Genomic DNA, 25,374 nt, shown 5'->3' on the forward strand with positions numbered 1-25,374 from the left:
GCACACATACATATCAATTGCTGGTAAAAACAATTGCTGTGGTTAACAAAAAAACAGAAATGCTTGTAATCTCTGGGATCTGAAAACTAATTGGATCAAAATCTGTTTGTTCTAGAAAACAAAATTACATAATTGCATGAAAAAGAAGGCAGAAGAAGTAATGCTAATTTGCAGTATTTTCAACTTGGCACAATCAATAAAGTTCACCGTGTACTGAAGAAGAAATGCTGAGTCCCCTTCCATTTTTTAAACTCACTATAATGTACTTCACTGAAGAGTAATTTACAGTTATTTGTAAAATAATCAAATTTTGATCTTCCAATTTTTTTGAGCCAGAGAGGTTAGACATTTTTAGGTATTTCACATCCTTGAATTCTATTTTCTTGATGCCCATTGATCAAAGGAAATAGCAGCATGCAATCAATATGTGGCTAATTGGTTTCAACTAAATTATGGTTTTGCTAAGTCATCGTAAAAAATGTCTTCTCTTAGTTGGCCAACATGGCAAATTTGTCATTTTACATATTTATCCATCCTAAGCTTATTATAAAGTCCTTAATTATACATTGGTACATTTGGTCAGTACCATATGCAATAATACAAGCAGCATTCAGCATAAAAGACAGGTTAGTTTACTACTGTTCTCAACACCATAATTATTTAGATAATTATTATTTTATTCTAAATAGCATGATCAGGGAGAACAGTGCTACACCAAGTACTTACAGGAAATAAAACAGAATTAGTATTTTTTATATTACATTTGTTATTCTCATTTGTTGGCTGTTGGCTTATAACGTTCAGACAATTGGTCATAGATCATTGGTATATGCTTTATGAAATGATTAGTAACCTGTTAAATCGTGTGTCTGGTATTTCTTCAGTTAAGTTGAAGAAACGCTAAATGCAAAGCTCCTGACATTTCATCTTCAACCACTTTATTTCCTTTTCGAATGCTTAATATTTGGTTTTGGTAATCAATTGACGAAAATCTACATCACATCATCAATTTAATGAGATCCAATAATTGGCCTTCATCGCTGATATAATGTTTTTTTATTTAAGATGGTGCTGATACCAGGTGGAGTGTTCACCATGGGAACTAATGACCCTGTGATACCTCAGGATGGAGAGGGCCCAGCCAGAAAAGCACACATTAAGCAGTTCTATATGGATGTATACGAAGTCACCAATGCTGAATTTGAGAGATTTATCAAATCTACTGACTACATCACAGAGGTAGGAAATTCTGTCAATAGCTTTTCACATTGCTTATATCATATTTTTTGAATGAAAGTTACCATAAAATGTTACATGCATGTTTAATATTTACTGTTTAGCTTGAGTTGAAATGCAGCCTCTTTTTTTTTACTATTATAGCAATGGCTTTCACTTAAATGTAGTGCTTCACAAAGGTGTGTGAAAGAAGCAATGATTAGAAGGGCTTTTCTGGAGGTAGATTTCAAAGACAGTCTTAAGAAGAGCAGTTTTGCATGGTAGAGGGATTTGAAGGGAAAGAGAACCAGACAGCAAAATGTAAGATGGTCAGAGGTTTGATGAAAGAAGTGGAGCGGATCACATTTGGAGTCAGAAAAGTAATTTGTTGTGGACCGTGAGTTATAGATCTGGAAAAAGATATACCAAAAGGGAGTGGCGTGACCCTGAATGGCATAAAGATGTCGATGCTGCTGATACGCAATTAACTGAGGTAACGAGATAAATGAAGGCAAAGGCTTCAATTCTTTGGTTTCCCATCAGGAGTGAAGAGGGAATCATTTTTTTCCCAACTCATGTCAGCTCTCTGTTTGACAGTGTCCTCTCTCCACTAAGCATACATTGCCAATAGAAAATGCTGAACATTTTCCACGTCAAGCTGCATCCATGTAGAGAAAAACAGATATAAGATATAAGGTCGCTGATCTTTCATCAGGACAGTCCACTGTATCGTTTACATTTTTATCATTATCAATCTGCAGCTTTTTGCTTTTTAGGTTTAGGTTTATTATTGTCACCTCTACCAAGGTACAGTGAAAAACTCTATTTTTCATGCTATCCAATCAAATCAGATAATACTATACATAAATATAATCAAGTACAATAGGTACAAATACAAGGGGAAGATACAGAGTGCAGAATATACTTCTTACCATTGTAGTGCACCAGGTCCCTGGAAAAAGTCCAATGTCCACATTGGGGTGGATATAGAATACTGCAGCCTATCAAAGACACTTTCTGAGAAAAGTCATCTCTTATTCCTCAGCTCTCAAAATCTATTGCCTGCAATAACAAGTGCCACGTGTTTACCCATAAACTAGAACACCTCCAAATCCTGAAACTGTGGTGTTTAATTGATAGCAAATACATTGTCAACAGTTACAGAGGGGAGTAAGGCAGCAGGAACCCCTGCCCGCTGATGAGTTCCAGATTTTCTGAAAAAACTGATCGCAACCTGAAACATTAAAACCTAATAATCATTCCGTTATAATACACAAGCCTCGAGGAGCTGGAGTAGAGCAATGACCCCCTTGAGCTTGCCCTGTCATTCTATCTGATCACGGCTAAACTGCCCGAGGCTCAACTCATCCTCTGCTTCAATTCTCCACAGCCCTTAATGCCCTGATCTTTCTAAGATATATCTATCTCCAAAAAAGTTGTGAGGAGAAGAGTGATAGAGACTGAGGAGCTCTATTAACAGAAATAAATGTCCACAATCTTTACTACTGGGATTCAGTCTGCAGTGCATACTGACTGCAGGACTCGATGGAGCAAGGTGGTTACTCGGCAGCAGTTAAATTACTGGACAGTTATCCAGAGGACTGTTATTACTTTCCTGGGGTCATGAATTTGAACCCCATCATGACAACTGTGGAATTTAAATTTGGATAAGTAACCAATCTAGAATTAAAAAGCTGTTATCAATGATGCTCATTAAAAAATAATCAGATTATTGCTTCTTTTCTCAAATAAAAAACCATTCAGATTCTCTAAAGTAGACGAAAAATGCTGGAGAAACCCAGCGGGTGAGGCAGTTTCTATGGAGAAAAAGAGTAGGCGACGTTTCGGGTCGAGACCCTTCTTCGGACCATCTAATATTCTCTAATATTCCTTGGGACAAAACAATTGGAAATAAGCAGCAAATACTGACAATGGACAATAGGTGCAGGAGTAGGCCATTTGGCCCTTCAAGCCAGCACCGCCATTCAATGTGATCATCCATAATCAGTACTCCGTTCCTGCCTTCTCCCCATAGCCCCTGACTCTGCTATCTTTAATAGCCCTATCTAGCTCTCTCTTGAAAGTATCCAGAGAACCGGCCTGCACCGCCCTCTGAGGCAGAGAATTCCACAGACTCACAACTATCTGTGAGAAAAAGTGTTTCCTCGTCTCCATTCTAAGTGGCTTCCCCTTATTCTTAAACTGTGGCCCCTGGTTCTGGACTCCCCCAACATCAGGAACATGTTTCCTGCCTCTAGCGTGTCCAAACCCTTAATAATCTTATATGTTTCAATAAGATTGCCTCTCATCCTTCTAAACTCCAGAGTATACAAGCCCAGCCGCTTCTATGTGGGACCTTATCGAATGCTTTCTAAAAGTCCAGGTTTGTATGATTTTTTTCTTTGCAAGGCTGTAATAATTGTTGCTACTAATCCATTCAAGCAACATTAGTAGCAACATTGTTTGCTAAGCATTGTAGCAGTTTGCATGTGCTAAGCAGCAAAAATTAAGTGTGCCATGTCCAGCTGTGTACCATTTTATTCTACTCATTCTGTTCACTAAAATACATCAGTGTGGGAAGCATTTGCAGTTCTTTTCTACACATCAGTGTTGAATTTGTGGATTATCTGCATTTTCACTTTGTCAGCTTGTCCATCTTCTGTTTCAAATTTATTTATATATTTTATTTTATTTATGTATTTATTTAGCAGTTAATTACAAATTCAGTTTTATCAAACTTGCTTATCTGTCATTAATATTTCTCATTTTGTACATTTCTGCAGGGAAGTGCGACAAGTTAGTACATTGCAGTTTTGCTACTTTAAATTACATTCATGGATGCTCTGCATTATATGTGGCAATTTGGGAAACAGTTTTCTTTTCTCATTTTCTTGTTCCTTCTACCATTAGGGCCAAAGGTTTCTGTAGTTTTAGATTCACCTGAACTGGCAGTTTGCATTGGAACTGAACTAACTAACAAACTGATTGGGAAATATTTTCGACACGTCATTTCCTACAATCTCATTTTATTGGTAACTTTTAAAACGTTTGCTTATGCCTCCTAACATCCCAGATTTCTTAGGTTATCATTCTGCCTTATTTTAACTTTTTGGAATCCATAGATGTTCAGTCCTGCAAACTGCAGCCTTGTCTGTTTCATAGTTGCCTTGACATACCTTACATCATTTCCTAAACCCTTGCCCTATTTTGTGGTTTACTTCTGCGGTTCATCTTTAGTTCTGAAGCATCGTCTTGGTCCATCTTCCCACCTTTCTCCGTTACATGCTGTTCCTGCCGATACACAATTTGAAGAGAAGTGGTAGGATGAGTTATTTTCGTGCCCTGTTCAAATTTTATTCCTGAACAGGTAAAACCAGATATCAAGGCCATTTTATTATTGTGTACTATGCAACATTTCACACAGACACCATTGCACCAGTAACTCGACCTGGTAGTTGGGATTAGTACGTGTGGGCACTTTTGATGGTTAGTGTAGACGTGCTGACAGAAGGGCTTGTTTTTGAGCTGTATGAATCTGGTTCAAGGATATACTGAGAATAAGAAAGATATACTTGCTGAAAACACTCTCCTTGGAGGAGCAAAAGTTAAAACAATACATCATGGAACAGGCCCATCAGCCCATCAAGTTAATGCCGACCTTCATTACCCATTCACACTAGTTCGATGTTATCCCTTTTTCACATGCACTCACTGCACATTAGGGTCAATTATAGAGAGGCCAATTAACCTACAACCCCAAGCAATCTTTAGGATGTGGATGGAAACCAGAGCACCCAGAGGAGACCCATACAGTCACAAGGAGAACGTACAGACTTCATACAGACAGCACACATAGTCAGTATTGATCCCGGGTATCTGGTGCTGTGAGACAGCAGCTCTACCAGTTGCTCCACTATGTCACAGTCTCACAGACACATCAACCCAATACATTTTATCTGGTGGGCTGTGGAAATTGAAACAGATTTCTCAATAATTTTTTATTTTACTTAATGATCTTTCTGTGAAATACTAATATGAGGCAAGATAATTGTTTCAGTGGTCGCTAATAATGATCTGCACAACTCCCACTGAAAAGAACTGGAACAGCCCTAAATTAATCCCCAGATGGAAAATTAAGAAGGTTGGGGTGAAATAGGGAAGTGATCTGAGAAAAAGTAGACTATTGAGTAATATTGAGCTGAGTGGGAAGGACAGTGGTTAGGATGGAAGATATAATTAGTGGTTTTGCAGTAAAGTTTACCTCAGTGGTTCGTATTCATAAAACCGCAGAGATGAAATTATATTGTGTGGGGAGGGGTGCGGAATGAAAGCCATAGGTTACACAAAGATCTATGATACAATAATTTTGAAATTTGCACAAATGGTTCTCTGGGTCAGCACTCCTTTAATTGAGTGAGTGAGTTATAGACCAATTTTCGAGGCTGATTAATTCCTATGTATGTTTCTGTCTTTCCTTATCAAATATTTAGTTACATAGTGTACATAACATTATAAATCTGTATGTGTTGTGGGTGGAACGGGAGCGTTCCTCTCTTTTTGCAGTGTGTGTGTGTGTGTATGCACGCACCCTTTGGGCAGTGTTCATGGTCTGTCTAATTACCAAACCAAATGTGATACGATACAATAGAACTTTATTTATCCCCAGAGGGAAATTAGTCTGCCAACCGTCATAAAACACAAGATACATGAAACATGAAATTGAAGTGACGAGCGGAAAGTCCAGGATTGGGGATGTGCAAAGATTGGGGTGGGGAGCGGGGGGGGAGGGAGTCGGTCTACCCCACGATAGCCACAGAGAAAAATAATCTCCTGTGGCGTTCTATGCTGCATCTTGATGGAACCAGTCTGTTGCTGAAGGTGCTCCTCAAAATACGTTTCAATCACATTAATTCTTTCAAACATAATGAATTGTAATCGATTGTAGCTACTTTATTACTTTCTAATTTATTTATTTGCGGGGCATGAATGCCACTGACAAGGCCAGCATACGTTGTCCATCCTTAATTTCCCGCTGAATAGAAGGACATTTCAGAGGTCAGTTAAAAGTCAATCAAATTGATAGATCTCAAATGCACTTAAAGACAAACTGCAGATGGCTGGTTTCCTTCCTGCTATTACAAGAATAGGTTGCAATCATTTGAAACTGAGGTGCATAGAACCGTCTTCTCACAGATGCTGGCAAATCTCTGGTATTCCCCCATTTCATTTTTATGTCTGCTATTTAATTTGTCTCGAATAGCATGAGATTTTGATCAATAGGCATTAGACAATAGATGCAGGGGTAGGCCATTCGGCCCTTCGAGCCAGCACCGCCATTCAATGTGATCATGGCTGATCATCCCCAATCAGTACCCCGTTCCTGCCTTCACCCCATATCCCCTGACTCCGCTATTTTTAAGAGCCCTATCTAGCTCTCTCTTGTGAAAGCATCCACAGAACCCGCCTCCACTGCCCTCTGAGGCAGAAAATTCCACAGACTCACCACTCTCTGTGAGAAAAAGTGTTTCCTCATCACCATTCTAAATGGCTTACTCCTTATTCTTAAACTGTGGCCCCTTGTTCTGGACTCCCCCAACATCGGGAACATGTTTCCTGCCTCTAGCATGTCAGAAATCTAATTTACCTTATTAACAGCCTTTAATAAATGAACAGCGCATGAATATAAGATAAACATGTTTAGAATTTATTTTCATAAAGATACAATTTTGTTTTGCAATTTATGTTTTTATATATTATTGTAAATACAGATCGTGAGTTGAATGTAGTGCCTCTGAGAAGGACTCAACTGATAGGAATTTGGTCATGTTATACTCTATATTTGGAAGTGCAGATATACAGAGTTTGGAAGAAGGCTACTATAGACTGCTTGGATATAGAGTCCGTAGCGTGATTCTTGTAATGGTGGTCTGCATTGCTGTATGATATAATCCAGTGTGCTGTCTATGTAACCCACAGACTAAACAATATTAAGGCTCTATATACACAACACTCACAGGATTACTTTGTGGAAAGATTTCCATTCAACTGCACTTTTGTGGGTAGTTAAAGTTGACTCCTGGCAATGATTATAAACAAGAAAAGACACAAAGTACTGAAGTAACTCAACGGGTCAGGCAGTATCTCTGGATAACATGAATAGGTGGCCTTTCAAGTCGGGGCCTTTCTTCAGACTGATTGTGGTGGGAGAAGGGGAAAAGCTGGAAGAGAGGAGGGTCAGTGATCATTAACTGTTTTCTAATAAACCTTATTAGAGCACAATAGTACTGAAGTTAAAAATATCATTAAATACAGAAAATGTGTTATGTAATGGATGGTGGGATGAGAATTTGGTACAAATTACGAATAGATGCCAGAAAATGTGGTACAATTTCAAGAAGAGTCCTAAAAAACTAGTTTTCTCAGCAATAAATAGTGCCACTCATGTAAGTTGAGTGTGTGTCCATGCACACACTGTAGCGGCAACATCTTCAGGGCATGTGCCTGGTAGTTTTATTTAGAGAATGGAAAACACCTCTGGGAAGGTCCTCTTCGTAGGCAATTGAAGGTAGACAAAATTGCTGGAGGAACTCAGCAGGTGAGACTGCATCTATGGAGAGAAGAAATAAGCGACATTTCAGGTCGAGACCCTTCTCCAGACTGATGTCGGGGGGGGGGGGGGAAGAAAGGAAGAGGCAGAGACAATAGTCTTATAGGAGATTTTTTAAGAAGGAACTGCAGATGCTGGAAAATCGAAGGTAGACAAAAATGCTGGAAAAGCTCAGCGGGTGAGGCAGCATCTATGGAGCAAAGGAAATAGGCAGCATTTCGGGTCGAAACCCTTCTTCAGTGATGTGAGCGTGGGGGAGGCGGGAAAAAGAAAGAAAGAGGTGGAGCCAGTGGGCTGAGGGAGAGCCGAGAAGGGGAGAAGAAAGTAGGGACTACCTGAAATTAGAGAAGTCGATGTTCATACCGCTGGGGTGCAAACTGCCCAAGCGAAATATGAGGTGCTGTTCCTCCAATTTGTACTGGTCCTCACTCTGGCCAAAGAGGAGGCTCAGGACAGAAAGGTCGGATTCGGAATGGGAGGGGGTGTTGGAAGTGCTGAGCCACCGGGAGATCAGGTTGGGTACTGCGAACCGATATGAGGTGTTCGGCGAAGCGATCGCCAAGCCTATGCTTGGTCTCACTGATGTAGAGCAGCTGACATCTAGAGCAGTGGATGCAAAAGATGAGGTTGGAGGAGGTGCTAGTGAACCTCTGCCGCACCTGGAAAGACTGCTGGGGTCCTTGAATAGAGTCAAGGGGGGAGGTAAAGCGACAAGTGTAGCATTTCCTGTGGTTGCAAGGGAAAGTGCCCTGAGAGTTGGTGGTGCGGGTGGGAAGGGACGAATTGACCAGGAAATTATGGAGGGAGCGGTCTCTGCAGAAAGCAGACAGGGGAGGAGATGGGAAGATGTGGCAAGTGGTGGGATCACGTTGGAGGTGGCTAAAATGTCGGAGGATTATTTGTTGTATGCGGCAGCTGGTAAGGTGGAAGGTGAGGACAAGGGAAACTCTACCCTTGTTTCGAGTGGGGGGGATGGGGAGTGAGAGCAGAGTCACTGGGTATAGAAGGGACCCTGGTGAGAGCCTCATCTATAGTAGAAGAGGGGAACCCCCGTCCCTGAAGAATGAGGACATCACCGATGCCCTGGTGTGGATCACCTCATCCCGGGTGCAGATGCGGCGTAGACGGAGGAATTGGGAGTAGGGGATGGAGTACTTATAGGAAGCAGGGTGGGAAGAAGTGTCGTCCAGATAGCCATGGGAGTCAGTGGGTTTAAAGTGGATATCGGTCACTAGTCTATCACCTGCGATGGAGATAGTGAGGTCAAGAAATGGTAGGGAAATGCCAGAAATGGTCCAGGTGTATTTGAGTGTCGGATGGAAGTTAGTGGTGAAATGGATGAAGTCAGTGAGTTGTGTGTGGGTGCAGGAGGTAGCACCAATGCAGTCGTCGATGTAGCAGAGGTAGAGTTCGGGGATAGGGCCACGGTACGCCTCGAGCAAGGATTGTTCGACGGCTTGTAGGAGAGCTGGGAAGGGGGAGGGGAAGGAGGGAGAAAGCAAGGACCATCTGAAATTAGAGAAGTCAATGTTCATACCGCTGGGGTGTAAACTACCCAAGCGAAATATTAGGTGCTGTTTCTCCAATTTGCGCTGGGCCTCATTCAAGTGAAGTTTATTTTTGCAAATGTACTTTCCGACAGCAAGTGGGAGAAGGCATCGAAGCAGCATAAAACAACTCTAAAACGAAATGCATAGATGAACGGGAAAGAGCAATGCGTGAATGAATAGGAGAAACTGGCACGGTGGCGCAGTGGTAGAGTTGCTGCGTTACAGTGCCAGAAACCCGGGTTCGATCCTGACTACAGGTGCTGTCTGTACGGAGTTTGTCCGTTCTCCCTGTGACCGCATGAGCTTTTCCCCGGGTGCTCCAGTTTCCTCCCACTCTCCAAAGACCTACAGGTTTGTAGGTTAATTGGCTTCGGTAACAATTGTAAATTGGCCCTAATGTGTAATGTGTGCTAATGTAGCAGGGATCGCTGATTGGTGTGGACTCGGTGGGCCGAAGGGCCGAGGAACATCGGTTCGCGGGAACTGCCCCAGTACTTTGAGCACGCGGGCCAACTTTGAATAATGGCGCCAAAACATGCCAGCGCCTGCATGTGTAATATACGCATAAAACATTTCACTGTGCAGTTGCACACGGGACAAATAAAGCACCATTGTTTCCGCGCTGTATCTGAACTAAATTGAAGTTGTGTTTGTACGAATATAGATGCAAGATGTGACTGAAGCTATCTAAAATAAGATGCATCGAAACTGGCGGGATGCTAACTTCTTGCAGGTCATAATCAATTGTTTATTTGCTCCTTTAGGCAGAAACATTTGGAGACTCCTTTGTGTTTGAGGGACTACTGAGCGACAAGGTGAAGAGCAGCATTTCCCAGGCTGTAAGTGATGTGCACCTCATACACACTCATTACCTAGAGTTGTGATGTTCTGCCAGTGCTGAAATGAGATATCAACAGCATAGGATTATGATTTGTCCTCCGATATTGACACCACTGCTTTCTAAAATATGTAATGCGTCACATCGCAAGAGGCAAATAAGAGCCAAATGACAAATAAATTGATTCTGATTCTGATTCTGATTCTGATATCAAAATTTGGAAATTCTTGTTTAAAATGAGCACAATTCTAGATGTCTTATTTATCTTTTGATTAAAAAAATACTGTGCCATTTTCTCTAATTACAATTTTTAGATGCACTTTCATGCCAAGTTTAAAGTGACCTTGTAATGTTTTGAATGAAAATGTTATATGTAAACAATTTGCTATTAAGGAGCTGTTATGTTATTAGCCAGGAGATGGTGCTGCGGAGCAGATTTCCAAACTCCCTCCCCATCACAGATGGACCATGGGGGGGGGGGGGCGGGGGGGGGGGGGGGGGGGAGGGGGTGGGGGACACCAGAGGTTGAGCGATAATTTAGTATTTTTCTCCGTTGTTGAACTTTAACGTTGACTTCTGAAGATGTTCTATTGCAGTTTTGAGAGAGAAACAAACATTCATTAGTGGAAGCTGTGTACCTGAAAAGAACAATGGTGTACAGCTGCAACTGTCTGACTATCAATATGTTTTGAACACTTTCACTCTAAGTAAAGTAAGATTAAAATCTGGGAACAGGTTTAATGATTGCTTGTTGCTCAGTATCTGTTCCCAGATTTTATTGTTACTTTACGTAGTGTGAACGTGTTCAAAACATGTTGACAGTCAGAAAGTTGCAGCTGGACACCATTGCCCTTTTCAGGTGCACAGCTTCCTCTAAATACCTTGCAATGAGCTGCACAGTAACTCATTCCAGTTGAGATGCAGTTAGAAGAATGATCAAATTATTTGCTATTGATAGTGAGAAGAATTGGTCAAAACATAAGAAACATTATCAGCCTCAAACAGCAGGGTTGTGTAAAAAATCCTGGCAAATGTCAGATGGAGTTAAACCCTTCAAAGAAAAAAGAATGATACACGTGCTCCAGTACATTTTGTGGCTTTTGCTACATTTTGCCATTATTGCTCAAAAATTCTATTTGTGGAGTGTCATTTCTGAAAATTATGCATCACAACTTAAATAATTTAAATGTTAATTTCAAGTTGCATTTCAAGTTCAAATTACCAGGGCTGCCAACTCTCACGCTTTGAGTGTGAGACTCACTCATTTCGACAAATTCTCATGCTCTCACGCTGATCACAAATATTTCACCCTCTGCCGTGAAAAATTCTTTGATCAACGAGAATTTCAAAACTCATATTGGGCCGCGGGCGATTGAGAGCCGGGGTTGAGGGAGGGATGGAAGCAGACGCAGCAGAGGGGGGAGTGTTTTCCGGGCTGGCGAGTGTTTGCCGGGCTGGCAAATCGCTTGCTGCAGCTCCGGCCATGGAATAGCCTCAGTGCAAGAGTCCCGGGCCGTCGGAGGCGTGGAAAGCGTTGCGCCGCTGCCGATAATCTTTATGCAGAATTCGTCCTGGTGACCGGCATGGTCAAGTAGTGTCTCTGGAGAGAAGGAATGGATGACTTTTCTGGTCATGACCCTTCTAAGGATCTCTACCCGAAATCATTAGAAGGCCCTCGACCAGAAATGTCACCCATTCCTTCTCTCCAGAGATGCTGCCTGTCCCGCTGAATTGCTCCAGCATTTTATAATAATAATAATAATAATATTTATTTATATAGCACTTTTCAACAAAACCAGTATCTGAACCAAAGTGCTTTAGAAAGAATGGATGACTTTTCTGGTCATTTGAACCCTTCAAGGCAATCTATCCATACAAATCAAAAAAGAGAATAGAAAAAAGCCAGAAACTACACGATCAACATGAAACGTCCCCCCACAGCAGAATTCACTGTGAGGGAAGGCACCAAAAATAACCAGTTCTCCCCCTCATAGTCCACCCGAGGTGCTATATATCTGCCTCCTCAGCCAGCCCGGTGTCTTCAGGCCCTCCTGCCGCGAAGCTGGACCATCGGCGTCGGTGAACATCCATCAGCAGCCTGGACTGAAGCGGCCGCTTCCCCCCCGAAGACTGCAACGACCAAAGTTCACAGGCCGCGCCGGCCGAACCTCCGACTCTGGCGATCTCGGATCCCAGGCTCTGCGGTGCTGTCGGCGGTAACAGTGCCCCGGAGCTTACCGCAAGGCGACCCGGCAAGGCATCGCCCGCTCCTTGTAGGTGTCCCAGCATCTACACCGCCGTCGAAGCTGCAGTCCCCGCAGGAAACGCCGCTCCAGCGCTGCTCCAGTTCGTTCGTAGGCCGCACAGAGAGGACGAAGATGCGGTTCGGAGAAAAACCGCATCTCCGACCAGGTAGGACTGGGGTTAAAAATAATTTCCCCCTTCCCCTCCCCCACCCACCACATAAAAGAAGACCTCCAACAGGACTAAAAATAAAAATAAATAAGGGTGAAAGGACGGACTGCAGGAGGAGCGGCCATACACAACGGCGCATCACCCCCGCAGTCCGCCATTTTGTGTTTCTCTTCGGTTTAAACCAGCATTTGCAGTTCTTTCTCACACAATGAGACCCAACAAGACGACTTTGCAGCTAGTACCAGGTAGTTGTCGGGTGGGGGAGGGACAGAGAGAGAAGGAGTGTTAAATAAATCTACATTCATACTCAATCGGGGAAATTAATTGATATCTGTCTTTAAATTTATATTTTGTTCATCTTTAAATGTAAGTCTTGCATTCATGTATCGCGGGAGTGATACAGTGTGAAAACAGGCCCTTCGGCACAACCTGCCCACACCCGCCAACATGTCCCAGCTACACTACCTGCTTTTGGTCCATATCCCTCCAAAGCTGTCCTATCCATGTATCAGTTTAACTGTTTCTTAAATGTTGGGATAGTCCCTGCCTCAACTATGTCCTCTGGCAGCTTGTTCCATACACCCACCACCCTTTGTGTGGAAAAAGTTACCCCTTAAAAAGTTACCTCTTAAAAATACTTCAAACAAAAACATTGAAATCATACTTCTACAATGCACTAAAACATGATTTTAATACATCAAATTTCAAAAAGTCCCTACCGCGGGAGGGGAGGCAACCCCTCCCACACCCTCCCCCTACTCGGTTGCTCCACTCCCTCACCGGGTATCCCCAAAGCGAGTGATCAGTGATCGCTCAGCCCTCCCACTTTTAATAACGCTCCGTGGCCCCTGGTTCAGACAGAGAACCCTGCCAGATGTGAGCGGGGAACTGAGGCCAGTTGTCCGTGATCCCAATGGATCCCAATTTGACTGGTTTCCCAGTACTTGGAAAACTAAGTTGAAGATTTGGCATGAGATGAAGTCCTTTCTTGTAGATTCTAATGGAAGTAAAAAACTCTTAGAGACTTAGGTAATGGCCTGTTAATTTAAAACGGCTTTCCCATGGCTCAATACTGTAGAACTTATTAACATCTCTCTAATAGCCTGTTAATTTAAATTCTTTGAAAGTATTTTCAATTCTTATTTTAATATTCCCATATGTTTCTGGATGTGATTGAAGGTTTAGTTTGAACACTTCCAACTAAGTTTGAGGTCATAATGTTGTCCTGACATCGGGTGTTTTAGACCTTTTTATTGTGGTGAGTGGGCAGGTGTATTGGCGCTAATATTAATGGTTCCATGATTCATCACTTTTAAATCTGGAATGCATATGTCAAAATTGTGCTGCTGGAAAAGAACTCCTAATATTTGCTAAATTTCATGCTGAGAGTGGAAACGTTAATGAGGAATTTTTATTGGAGTCAGTGACAAGTGCCATGTGGTCGATGCTGTCTTTTAACTTGTAAAAACAGTGGGATTTTAACATGGAATGGTGGGCAACTATGTTACACACATCTACACAGTTCTTAACGTTTTTTTAATAGCAAGAATAACAAGCAATATGTCGAAGTTTGTAACAAATCATCGAGCCTGCAACAGTTCATGCTGTGGATGGGCTGGGTATACTGACAGTAATTCGTCCATTTGACTCCAGATAATATGTGGGTTGGAGAGATTGCGGTTTGCCCTGTGTGGAGATGACAGCCACCAAAAAAACATTTCAACATTTTCACAGCTGCAGACTCCCAGTCACTCCCAAACACGTATGGATCATCATTCCCTCCGTTCCACAATAATAGTTCCCTCACAAATGGTTCTCTCCATGAGTGCCCAATTTGCTGGTTTCCAGTACTTTTTTTTAATTTTCTACCTCTGTTATCACACTTATTTGATCCAGTGGAAGGAATTTCCACCTTGCTGTCCACTCCATCTCAGCATTACTGAAGATTTGTCCATTATGCTGCTGCTATAAGTAAACCCCTTATATGGTTCTCCAAGGAAAGAGTTCCTGTCTCACAGTTCGAGTGACCCTGGTTCTGCTGTCTGCGATGGTGTTGGTTTCATCTCACATTCAAATCGAGTTGGTGAGTTAATTGGCCACTGTAACTCTTCCTCAGTGTGTTGGTGAGTGGTAGAATCTGAGGGGAGCTGATGAGAATGTGGGGAGAATAAAATGGGCTTAGTGTTAAAGAGTGTTTGATGACCGGCACAGTCTCATGACGTACTCACATTTGTTGTATGATTTCATGACTCTAATTGATCTTAAAAATAATCCAGTCTTGCTCTGAGAAATCGGACTTTCACATCCGTATATACGTTTGGAGATGGACATTAGGGAAGAGAGGAGGGAGCAGCAATCTGCAGACCTACTCCTTGTTATAGGAGCCATCTAATATAACAAAATTATTTCTAGTAAATGAAAATCGAAACACTACAATTGCTGAAAATCTACAGCCGTCAAATCTACATCCTTCTACAGTTATTAGCAGTTTCTTGGAGGAGTGTCAGGGGTTATGGGGAGAAGGCAGAAGAAAGGGGTTGAGAGGGAAAGATAGATCAGCCATGATCACATTGAATAGCAGTGCTGGCTCGAAGGGCCAAATTTGGCCTATTCCTGCACCTATTATTTATTGTCTATTGAATGACGCAATAGCTCCTATCACATGAATTTATGAATTGGCAATTTCCCAGACAAAGCTACAAAAGACCATTCACAGGGAATCTTGCATTTCATGCGCTTCTGGTGTTGAAATCTTAACTTTGGTAGGTTGGATCTCACAAGTACATCAAGGCCCAGAAATTCATTAGCACCAAGATATGTGTTCCAAAGTGTCATTGCATCACATACCAATCTCCATTTGGGCTCGAGCTCACTGCAATAATGTTCTGCTGCCCCTAATGTATCAGGCACTGCAGGATGCCCAAACACCCATAATGCACTGTAGAGAATAGAAGGAACAGGGTGGTCCAGGACTGCAGCTGAATATGGAAGATAGACTGGAGAAAGCTGGAGTAACTCAGAGTAACTTCTAGGTCAAATTGTTTTTATCTCAATCTTGGTCGGCATGGGCAAGTTGGCCCAAAGGGCCTGTTTCCGTGACAAGTGATACTATGATTCTAAATGGAAAAGGTTTTTTTTATGATGTGATGCTATTTCCAGACAGATAAGTGTTGAGGTTTGGCCTCACTTTTCCAAATATTGGAAACATCATTCCAAGGCACATGTAAATTGTTTGCAAATTTTGTTTTCCAATTATATGAAGGTAACAAAATTTTAACTTTTGATTTTTGTGGGTGCATTATTAAAATAATTAATTTCTAATTCATTGTAAAAGTCTTTTAAGACAGATGGTCACTATGTATGCACACTAAATTAAATAATCGCTGTTGAAAACTTAAGGTGTTTAGAAAGTGGTGGAAGTACACAGTGTGTGAAAGAAGAAGAATGACGTGAAATGTCCCTCTCAGAGCTGGTATGGTTGGTTTGCAAAGGCTTCTTTTAGAAAATAAATCTTCACACAAAGGGTGGTGGGCATATGGAACAAGCAACCAGAGGAGGTAGTTGAGAAAGGGACTATCCCAACATTTAAGAAACAGTTAGACAGGTACATGGATAGGACAGGTTTGGAGGGATATGGACCAAATGTGGGCAGGTGGGGCTAGTGTAGCTGGGACATGCTGGCCGGTATGAGAAAGTTGGGCTAAAGGACCTGTTTCCATACCGTATCATTCTATGACTCTATACAATGAACAATTTAAGTAGGGTGCGGTTGGAAATACAAACTGTTCATCACTTCAAGTGGCAGCTGATGCTATGAAAGGTTCTATATAGTTTAATGTTTAATCAGTCCTGTATAGGGGTCAATTTGATTTGAATTTAGTTTATTGTCACGTGTACCGAGGTACAGTGAAAAGCATTTGTTGCATGCTAACCAGTCAGCGGAAATGCAATACATGATTACATCCACAGTTGATACAAATTCACATCTAAAATATGTTTACTTTCTGTTACAGACACAGTGAGTTACTTATTTCCCTGTTTTCCTTTAATAATGAAACGGATCAGGATAGTTGTGTAAAATTAAATGACCAAATAATTCAACCATCATTTGTGCCCAGCCCTATTAAAAATAATGTTATTTTTATTTTTAACTGCATGTTTAAGTAACATTGGCACAATCTATGAATATTCCACAATGAATTGCAACAATGGCAAAACGTGTTTACATTCTCTGGGAGATTAAACATCTTATGTCAGTTCTGTTCCATATATTCTGTAAAAATGTGTTTCAATATCACCCTCATGAAGACTATGGTTTACAGTCTCAATCTGTCTCCCCCCCCCCCCCCCCCCCCCCCCCCCCCCCTCTTTCTCTCTGCCCTAGTTTTACATTCACTTTACTTCAGGTTGTCAATTAATAATTTCTGTGCCTTTTGGTATAACCTAATTTAAAATCACTACAATCATTAATAGGCTATTATCTTTCTCCATGTATCCCAGTTCTTAAATCACTATTCTCTTAATTAGATTCTCTCTCCCCGTCTCATATCTCAGCCACAGCAAGTGAATTGAAAGAGGAGAATCCAGTTTGATGGGTGGGTCCGGTGGGTAATTCTCTAAAGACTGTGTAGATTTGTTTTCTTTGTTTGATGGAGTGGTGGTATCAGACGATTGGTTAAAGTGCCATACTAACAATCCAAAGACCTGGACTATCGATCAAGATACTCAAGTTCAAATCAAACTGCATCAGATGTACAATTTAAATTCAGATCAAAAATCTGGAAATTGGAAAAATGGACAGTTACTCTTAATGTCAATTAACACAAAAATGACTAGATTATAATTTAATAAAAACAAGTAGGACATAAATACTATTTTATGGGCAACAAATCTGCTGTCTTTGACTGGTGCAGCCAATATATGACCCCAAACAATGTTGACACAAGCAACTGCAGATGCTGGTTTACTAAAAAGGACACAAATGCTGGAGTAACTCAGCAGGTCAGGCAGCATTTCTAGAGAACTTGGATAGGCAATGTTTGGGACAGGATCCTTCTTCAGACCCAGGGGTGGAAATAGCTATCCTGATCCAAAGATTGTGATATCCTGTACTCAGAAAAAGGGACCTGATTGATGGAGGGGTGAGATAACACTTAACTACTTACTGAGCAGTAAAGATATTCTCCAGTTCGTGTGCCTACTGGGTCCATCTACAAGGGAGACAGCAAACCTGTAATAAGTCAGCTAATAAGTTACGGAACCCATGTTTAGAGAGCAAATTGTAAAATGATTTCCAGGGTTTGTGTTTGGTCAATGAGTGACCTTTACCTTACTCGGCACAGATTTATGTTCATATTAAATGTTGGTGATATGGTAACTGCTCTGCTCTTGAACACCTGTAACCTGCAGAGAGCGGTGAACAGTGCCTTGTCTATCATGTGCTCATCATTTCCTTCCATCCAATTTATCATCAAAGTGCATTACATCGGGAAGTCTGGAAGTATCGTCAAGAATGCCTGTCACCCAGGCTATTCCTGTTCTACCTTCTGGGTGAAAGTACAAGAGCTTGTAAACCTAGGACGTTCAGACTTCATAAAAGGTTCTTCCCCTCTGCTGTCTGGCTCCTGAACCATTCATCTCTCTCACACCCTGTTCCCAGAGATGCTGCCATGGACCCTTCCTCCTAATTCAACCTCAACCAGTTATTCTGTTATTGGACTTTAATATTCTTTTTGCACTGCTCAGATTCTGCACACCAATCTTGCACCATTCTGATGGTTTGGCCACCTTTATTTATTGTTGTATTCATAGCTACTTTATGTATACTGTGTATGCTGTGAGCTTCATGTGAACAAGGAATTGAATTGCACCCTGATGTATGTAACAATAAACTAATCTAATCTAATCTAATATCTTTCCACTGAATGCCAATTACGCAAGGTGCTTTCTGCAGGTAGTACAAACTTCAGAAGCATATGGAAGTGTAGGGATCACTTGTCCAAATGATGTCTAATGCTTCAGCATCCATTATTTCAGTGAAAGAAAGATTGCACAGGTACACTGAAAGTTAGGTGAATTATATTTTCGATCATCGCCTTGTCGAGATGTGGTTACCAAGATGTGCGGGGTGGTCCATGTTTTGTAGGATTTTGTAGAAACAAAGAACTGTGAAACGAAAAAGAACACAAAGTGGTAAAGGACACTCAGCGGGTCAGGCAGCATCTCTGGAGAACATGTTCATTAGAGATGCTGCCTGGCCTGCTGAGTTACTCCAACACTTTGTGTCCTTTCTTAGGATCTCGCTGTGAGCCTTTATTGCCAGAGCTAGAGTTGTGCTTAGGGACCAGGTTGGTAGAGAAGCTTTGGCTTGGGAATGTTGAGTATGACAACCACCCTCTCAGTGAATGGGTTAATAATAACTTGGAGCTTGGCTTCTGAATTTGCACAAGCACCATCTGAGCACTGCAGCTTGATTATTGAGGTCAAGATGACCTTGGCTCTGGGTTGCCGTTGGCCTAATCTCCAGTAGTCTTGTAGATTAGCTCCACTCCATCGAAATGCTAGCTCGAATTGAGGTACAACATTGCAATAAGAAGTAACAAAATGAAGTGCAAGTGCATTTCACAGCCTTACTTGATATTGCTCTACTTTTCTGGATTGGAGGATCCCATTGTCCTGGCACATACAGCATTTTGCAGCATACATGGTATTTGATGTGGGAACTCAAGATCTTTACTTTCTTTTTTAATGTCAGGGTATCTGTTTTTTTTTTCTCTGAAATTATCTAGTGAATGTGATAATTCAACGATACTTTATTGTCACATGTACCTAGGTACAGTGAAATTCTTTTTTTTTTGTGCATACAATACACAAAGTACACAAAGAGTTGCCACGTTTCTGGTGCCGATAAAAGTACTCCTAAGTGTCATGGTGATGCTCCTTCCTTCTCGGCGTCCCCCCCACCCTCCACCTTCCGCCGGCTGACTCTTTGTTCTTGGCGCCCCTCTCCGTCGGGTGCCCCCCTGATCGCTTGTCCGCAGCCCATCGCCGACCGGACAGTGCAGAATGAAGACAGAGGATGCTTGAAATACTTAGCAGGTTAAGACTATCTGTTGAGACAGCTCATATCGATGACCCCTTGCGGTCTGCAAATTGTTAGATGTAGCAGGTTTTAAGCACATGCGGAGGCAGGGAAGTCAGAGAGGGGAGGACGGAACTTTAGTGAAGTTCTTTGATGGGGTGGAAACCTGGAGAGATTAAATGGCAAAAGATGACGGTGCAAGGCAAAAGGGTATCATTATGAAACAAAGGTTGGTTTGAGAAGAATTTTGAATGTCAACAGCAGATTGTGTACAAGAGTAGCTGCACAATAAATGAATCATGCTCTTATGGTCTGAAATTAACAAGTCTTCAGTCTGGGTGCCTGTTGAAGTATCTTCTCAAACGTTATTTGCTGTCCTTTGAGTCAGTTGATACAATTGACAAAGTTTAGGATACAAAGTGGATGTATGGTGGGAGATTAAAGCTCTTGATTAAAGCTACCGAAAGTCAAAAACTGGTATTCACAAAGTTATCACCCACTCTACCAATGTAGAGGGGAACATGTCATGCGCAGGGAATATGATACATACTAAATTAAGTTGTTCTATAGTTTGTCTTTTATCGTCTAAATAAGCTGTGATCACCAGAGGATGGACTACCTTGTACATGCAGTGTAATATTCTGCTGTTCTTAAAGTTTAGTGTCTTTTTTGAGGCAGAACAAATACTTCAGCGATATCAGGCTGTGGCAGTTAGTCCCTGAGTATGATGTCTCTGCAATCAACGTAATTTTCATCGTGAAATTTACCACAACTGATGTTAATTGTTAGTGCTGGGTTATGCTATCTTTCCCTGGACAGGATTAGTAAATACAGTGTAATCTAAAAAACTATACGCAAAGGAAATTAGCGTGTTATTAGTTTAAACCAATGCCAATATCCGCTTCATCTGCTAAATCAAAATGAGATCCCATTTCTCAACTTTTAATGGACATTTCTATCTCTTGTGGTTTGATTTTGTTCTTAACGTGTCTTTTGAATCTGGCTCGTATTGCGGTGCCAATTTTATTGCAGAATGACTACTGTGATCTTTAAAATAAAAAATAGATTCAAAGCCAAAATATAAATTGACTTCTTAAAAACCTATGACGTGCTCGAAGTAAAATGGAGATGTATTTCCCAAATCTTTTGGTCGCTTCTCCTTCTGTCGTTATGGTTGGCACATCTTGTACTATAGAATACATTCTACAAGTGCGAGACAAACTCTACGCCAGTCCACTGTTTATCTACATGAAGTCAGGTAAATAAAAGTGGGCATTTGTGGAACATCCATCACAACCTTGGTGCTCCCAAAGTGCATTGCGATCAATTTGAGTACTTTTTGAGTTGTTGGAGAAAACTGTTAAATAAATGGCCGCTGTATTTTGTCTTTCTAATTTTTTTTACAATGGGGACAGTACTGGTGAGGCCAGTATTTACTGCCCTTTCCCAGGAATGAGTAGGTTAACTTAAGCCTCTTTCCCACGATACGAGTTTACCGAAGAGCTCTCCCAAGTTTAAAAAAAATCAAACTCGTGGTACTTCATCACGAGTATTTTTTTACTCTTGGAAATTTTTCACACTGTTGAAAAAACTTCACAAGTTTCCGCATTTCCCGAGTACCTGCCCTTAGCATTACGAGCCGCTACGAGACATCCACGAGCTCCGACGTACATTCTACGTACTTACCATAAGTTTGATTTCTTTTTAAACTCGGGAGAGCTCTTGGGTAAACTCGCATCGTGGGACAGGGTCTTTAGGATGAGCGTTTGCTGGCACTAGGCCTGTACTCGATGGAGTTTAGAAGAATGAGGGGGGACTTTATTGAAACGTACAGAATAGTGAAAGGCTTCATTAGAGTGAATGTGGAGAGGATGTTTCCACAAGTGGGAGAGTCTAGAACTAGAGGTCATAGCCTCAAAGGATGTTCTTTTAGGAAGGAGATGAGGAGAAATTTCTTTAGTCAGAGGATGGTGAATCTGTGGAATTCTTTGCCACAGAAGTCTGTGGAAGCCGTCAGTGGATATTTTTAAGGCAGAGATAGATAGGTTCTTGATTAGTACATGTGTCAGAGGTTATTGGGAGAAGGCACAAGAATGGGGTTAGGAGGGAGAGATAGATCAGCCATGATTGAATGGTGGCGTAGACTTGTTGGGCCGAATGGCCTAATTCTCATCCTATCAATTATGATCTTATGATCGTATGACATGCCATTTGAAACAATTGGTGGTGAGCTCCTTGAACCTGCAGTGCTTCAGGTGAAGGTAACAACACATTGTACTCGTGCCCGAATCTCCAGGTTAGCAGAGTAGAATAGAAGGAGGCCATTCAGTCTTCAACCATTAAACTTGATCATAGTTGATCATCCCCTAGTTCCCAGTTCCTGCCTTCTTCCCATCTACCCAAATACCTTCAGCAGTATAGCTATCCATCACCCTCCTGTGTGTATTTAATAACTTGACCTACTTTCATTGGTAAGAGAATTTCACTGGTTCATTACCCTCTGGGTGCAGAAATTTCTCTTGAACATGATTTAAATGGCATACTGTGTATTCTCAAGTAGTGATCCCAGGCTGTGGACTCTCCTGTCATAAGCAATATCCTCCCTCTGTCTAGTCTTAGACGGGATAACATTTTATGGATTTCTACAAGATCCCCTCTTGGTTATCTATACTCCAGTAAATTGGGGCCTAACTGACCCAATCTCACATCACACACCAGTCCTGCCATCCCAAGAATCAGTCCAGTAAACCCCATTGCATTCCCTTCATGGCACGAACATACCTCTTCATTCCACCTTGTGTGGACTGGTTTGTGCTTCAATCACATATTCTGTCATTTGCACAATTTGCTTTTTTTCCATCTGTGGCTACACAGTCCTGAGCAGTGTGAAAGTATATGTGCAAATTATTTGCTCCCCTCTTCGCCATCTTTAGAGATTGCTATCAAGTTCACTAAGTTGTCCTTATGCCCTTTCTGTTTGAAGATCCACTAATGTATATATTTTGGTGCCTCGCACTGATGTAATTAAACACCTCAAGTGCATGATGAATCATTAAATCCAATCTTAGTATTGATATTTGTAATGTGTGACTGGTTTCTCCCTAATTGTATGGAAGCTTTTTTTAACAAATGACCCAACAACAATTAATTGACCAGAATGGGAACTACACAGTGATGGAAATGGGGGGGGGGGGGGGGGGGGGGGGGGGGGGGGATATGCAGGGGCTCTCTCTCTCTCTCACTCCCTCTCTCTCACCACCTCGACAGGTCACGGGCAGAACCTACAAACTCCGTACAGACAAACAACTGTAGCCAGGATCTAACCCGGGTCTCTGGTGCTGTAAGGCAGCAAATCTACTGCTGCGCCACTGGCTGCCCTAATTCCAAGAAATGTTACTATTGTTCTCTTGTATTATCCTCTTAGCCGGCACGATGGCCGCCTATTAAAATGGGAGTTTTGATTTTAAATTCCGTTGATTGGTATAAGGTTACCAATTCTAGTTGGCACATTCTTGGAGATTTTCTCTCATTGCACGAGGTTCAGTATAAATGTAAATTAATATGAAAGACTCACTTCCACCAACAGTCTGATCAGTCAAATTATCCTTTACCCCTTCTGCAATAATAGTTTATTTTCTAAATACTAAATGTAAATGTAACTGAGGAAAGAAAAGTTAGTTTAATGCACTGATATATTTATATTGCTGGTAGGTTACAGATTAGTGTAGTGTACAGATTAATCTTTCAATTGTTGGAAGAGCTATGACAAACATGATCAGGTGGCATTGCAAGAGTTAAACTGCAATTGAATAGTGTGATAGCCATATCTGTCTCCAATTTTTTTCTAATCTAGTAGATTTGCAGTCATAATTGTGGCATGGCAACCCGTTATCAAAGACAGGTCTGCTTGTTGTGTTCTGTGGAGCATACACATAGTTCTGTGGTATTTAGGTTTTGGAGTCATGGCGATAGAGAATAGTTGACACTTTGAGTATGAGAACATTACTTGTGAAATGCGAAATATTTTAACCACTCTGAATGGGAGACAGAACATGTAAACAAATGGAGAGGAAGAATCCAAAGTGGGAGTTCTCAGATTCCATTCGGCAGCACAAATCTTTGAGCCGTACAGTGATGAGTTTATTCCTGCAGCACCAACATTGTACTTCAAACATTGGAATAATTCTGCAGCTTGGAATTCTTTTGCAACCTGCAACTGGCTCATGGGTCTTATAATACTGCTGTGTTCATTGTTCAGCTAGCACTGAATGGCTGACAATGTCGGCACAATGTGTGAGAAAGACTGGAAGTTCAGTATGAATTCATTGCTTTTACACTTCTACCGATACACAGCACTCAGAAAAACACAAAATACTGGAGGAATTCAACGGGTCAAGCAAAATCAGGAGGGATGTTTTGGATTGACACCCTTCTTCAGACTAATTGAAGAGTCCTGCCCCTAAACTCTGCCTGTTCTTTACCTCTCCAGATGCTGCCTGACACACTGAGCTACTCTAGCACCTTGTGTTTTGTTCAAGATTCCAGCATCTGCAATCTCGTGTTTCCATTTTAACATTCTTAAGAAGTGTGGTCAGAGAGGCAGCGACTACACTATAATCCCAGGTCAGAAACTGCTGCCTTGTCTGTGGGATAATAGATTGAGATATTCAAGTGCATTTTTTATGTCTTACCTTGGAAACTGCAGAATATATCTTTATAAAGGTTGAACAAATTTCTTGTATACTCGGTTCCAGAGCCTTTCTGGATTATCCGTTTTTCTGGACGAATAGATGTTGCATGATTGTGAAATGACAATACACCCCTCCCGTGTCTCTAAAGCACCATGGAGTGCCAGAAACTTCAATAAAACCAATATCAAATGTGAATTGAATATGAATGGAATGACCTGCCAACCCATTCCCTGCTCCCACTGTCTCCCAGCTCTGGCTTCCGACCCCACACCTGACTCGTAAGGTGCAGCAATGAGCCCGTCTTCACCACACTGCAGGGTCCGGTGACGCGGTTGGCGTTGTGGCTCACGCTGCAGCCCCCGGGGACAGCCCGTTCTTCGGGCAGCTGTCATCGACGGAACACGCTCCGTCACCGCAGGGCTCTCTCCCCTCTCACCTGCTGCTGTTTTGCTGTCGGTGGTGGCTTTGTCCACTCGACCGCTGCCACGTGCTTCTCCCATTGGTCTCTCCAGTCAGTCTCTGTCCTACCCCCATCCACTCCTCCCCCAACTTCCCCCTTCATCCCCCACCGCCGTTGCCTCCTCCTTCTCCCCAGAGTCACTGGCATACTACACCTGGGAAGCGACAGGTGAGAGGGGAGGGAGCCCCACGGTGACCAAGCGCGTCCTGCCATTGGCCGCGGCCTGAAGAAAGCACTGTCCTGTTGGGGGCTACAACGTGAGCCGCAACAACCGCAAAGTGAACATTGTGCGTCGGCAGTGGGGACAGAAGCCGGGGCTCTAAACGACCAGGGATGGGTTGGCAGGTCCGTCTGCTATATCCAAAATCCATTATAAGGGGGTTGATAAAACAAGGGTTTACTCTATTGTCTTTGGGAGAGAAGATTGTCAGCCTGGTTGAAAAAGGGATTTTGGGAAGCAGCCTTTTAAAGGTGCCCAGTAAATTAGAGAAGGCTTGACAAAATGTTCAGAGTTCCA

The 25,374-nt window shown here is 42.0% G+C and overlaps 1 protein-coding gene across 1 annotated transcript in view; it reads left to right on the plus strand.

Annotated features, from left to right (window-relative positions):
* Positions 1-25,374, plus strand: part of sumf1 (sulfatase modifying factor 1) — a 92,856-nt gene that overhangs the window by 3,064 nt on the left and 64,418 nt on the right. The window contains exons 2-3 of the mRNA XM_055647747.1: positions 1,066-1,239; positions 10,137-10,211. Of these exons, the coding sequence (XP_055503722.1) occupies positions 1,066-1,239; positions 10,137-10,211 (249 nt within the window). The remainder of the gene's footprint in view (positions 1-1,065; positions 1,240-10,136; positions 10,212-25,374) is intronic.

The sequence above is a fragment of the Leucoraja erinacea genome, chromosome 16 (assembly GCF_028641065.1).
Source record: "Leucoraja erinacea ecotype New England chromosome 16, Leri_hhj_1, whole genome shotgun sequence".
NCBI classification, from domain to species: domain Eukaryota; kingdom Metazoa; phylum Chordata; class Chondrichthyes; order Rajiformes; family Rajidae; genus Leucoraja; species Leucoraja erinaceus.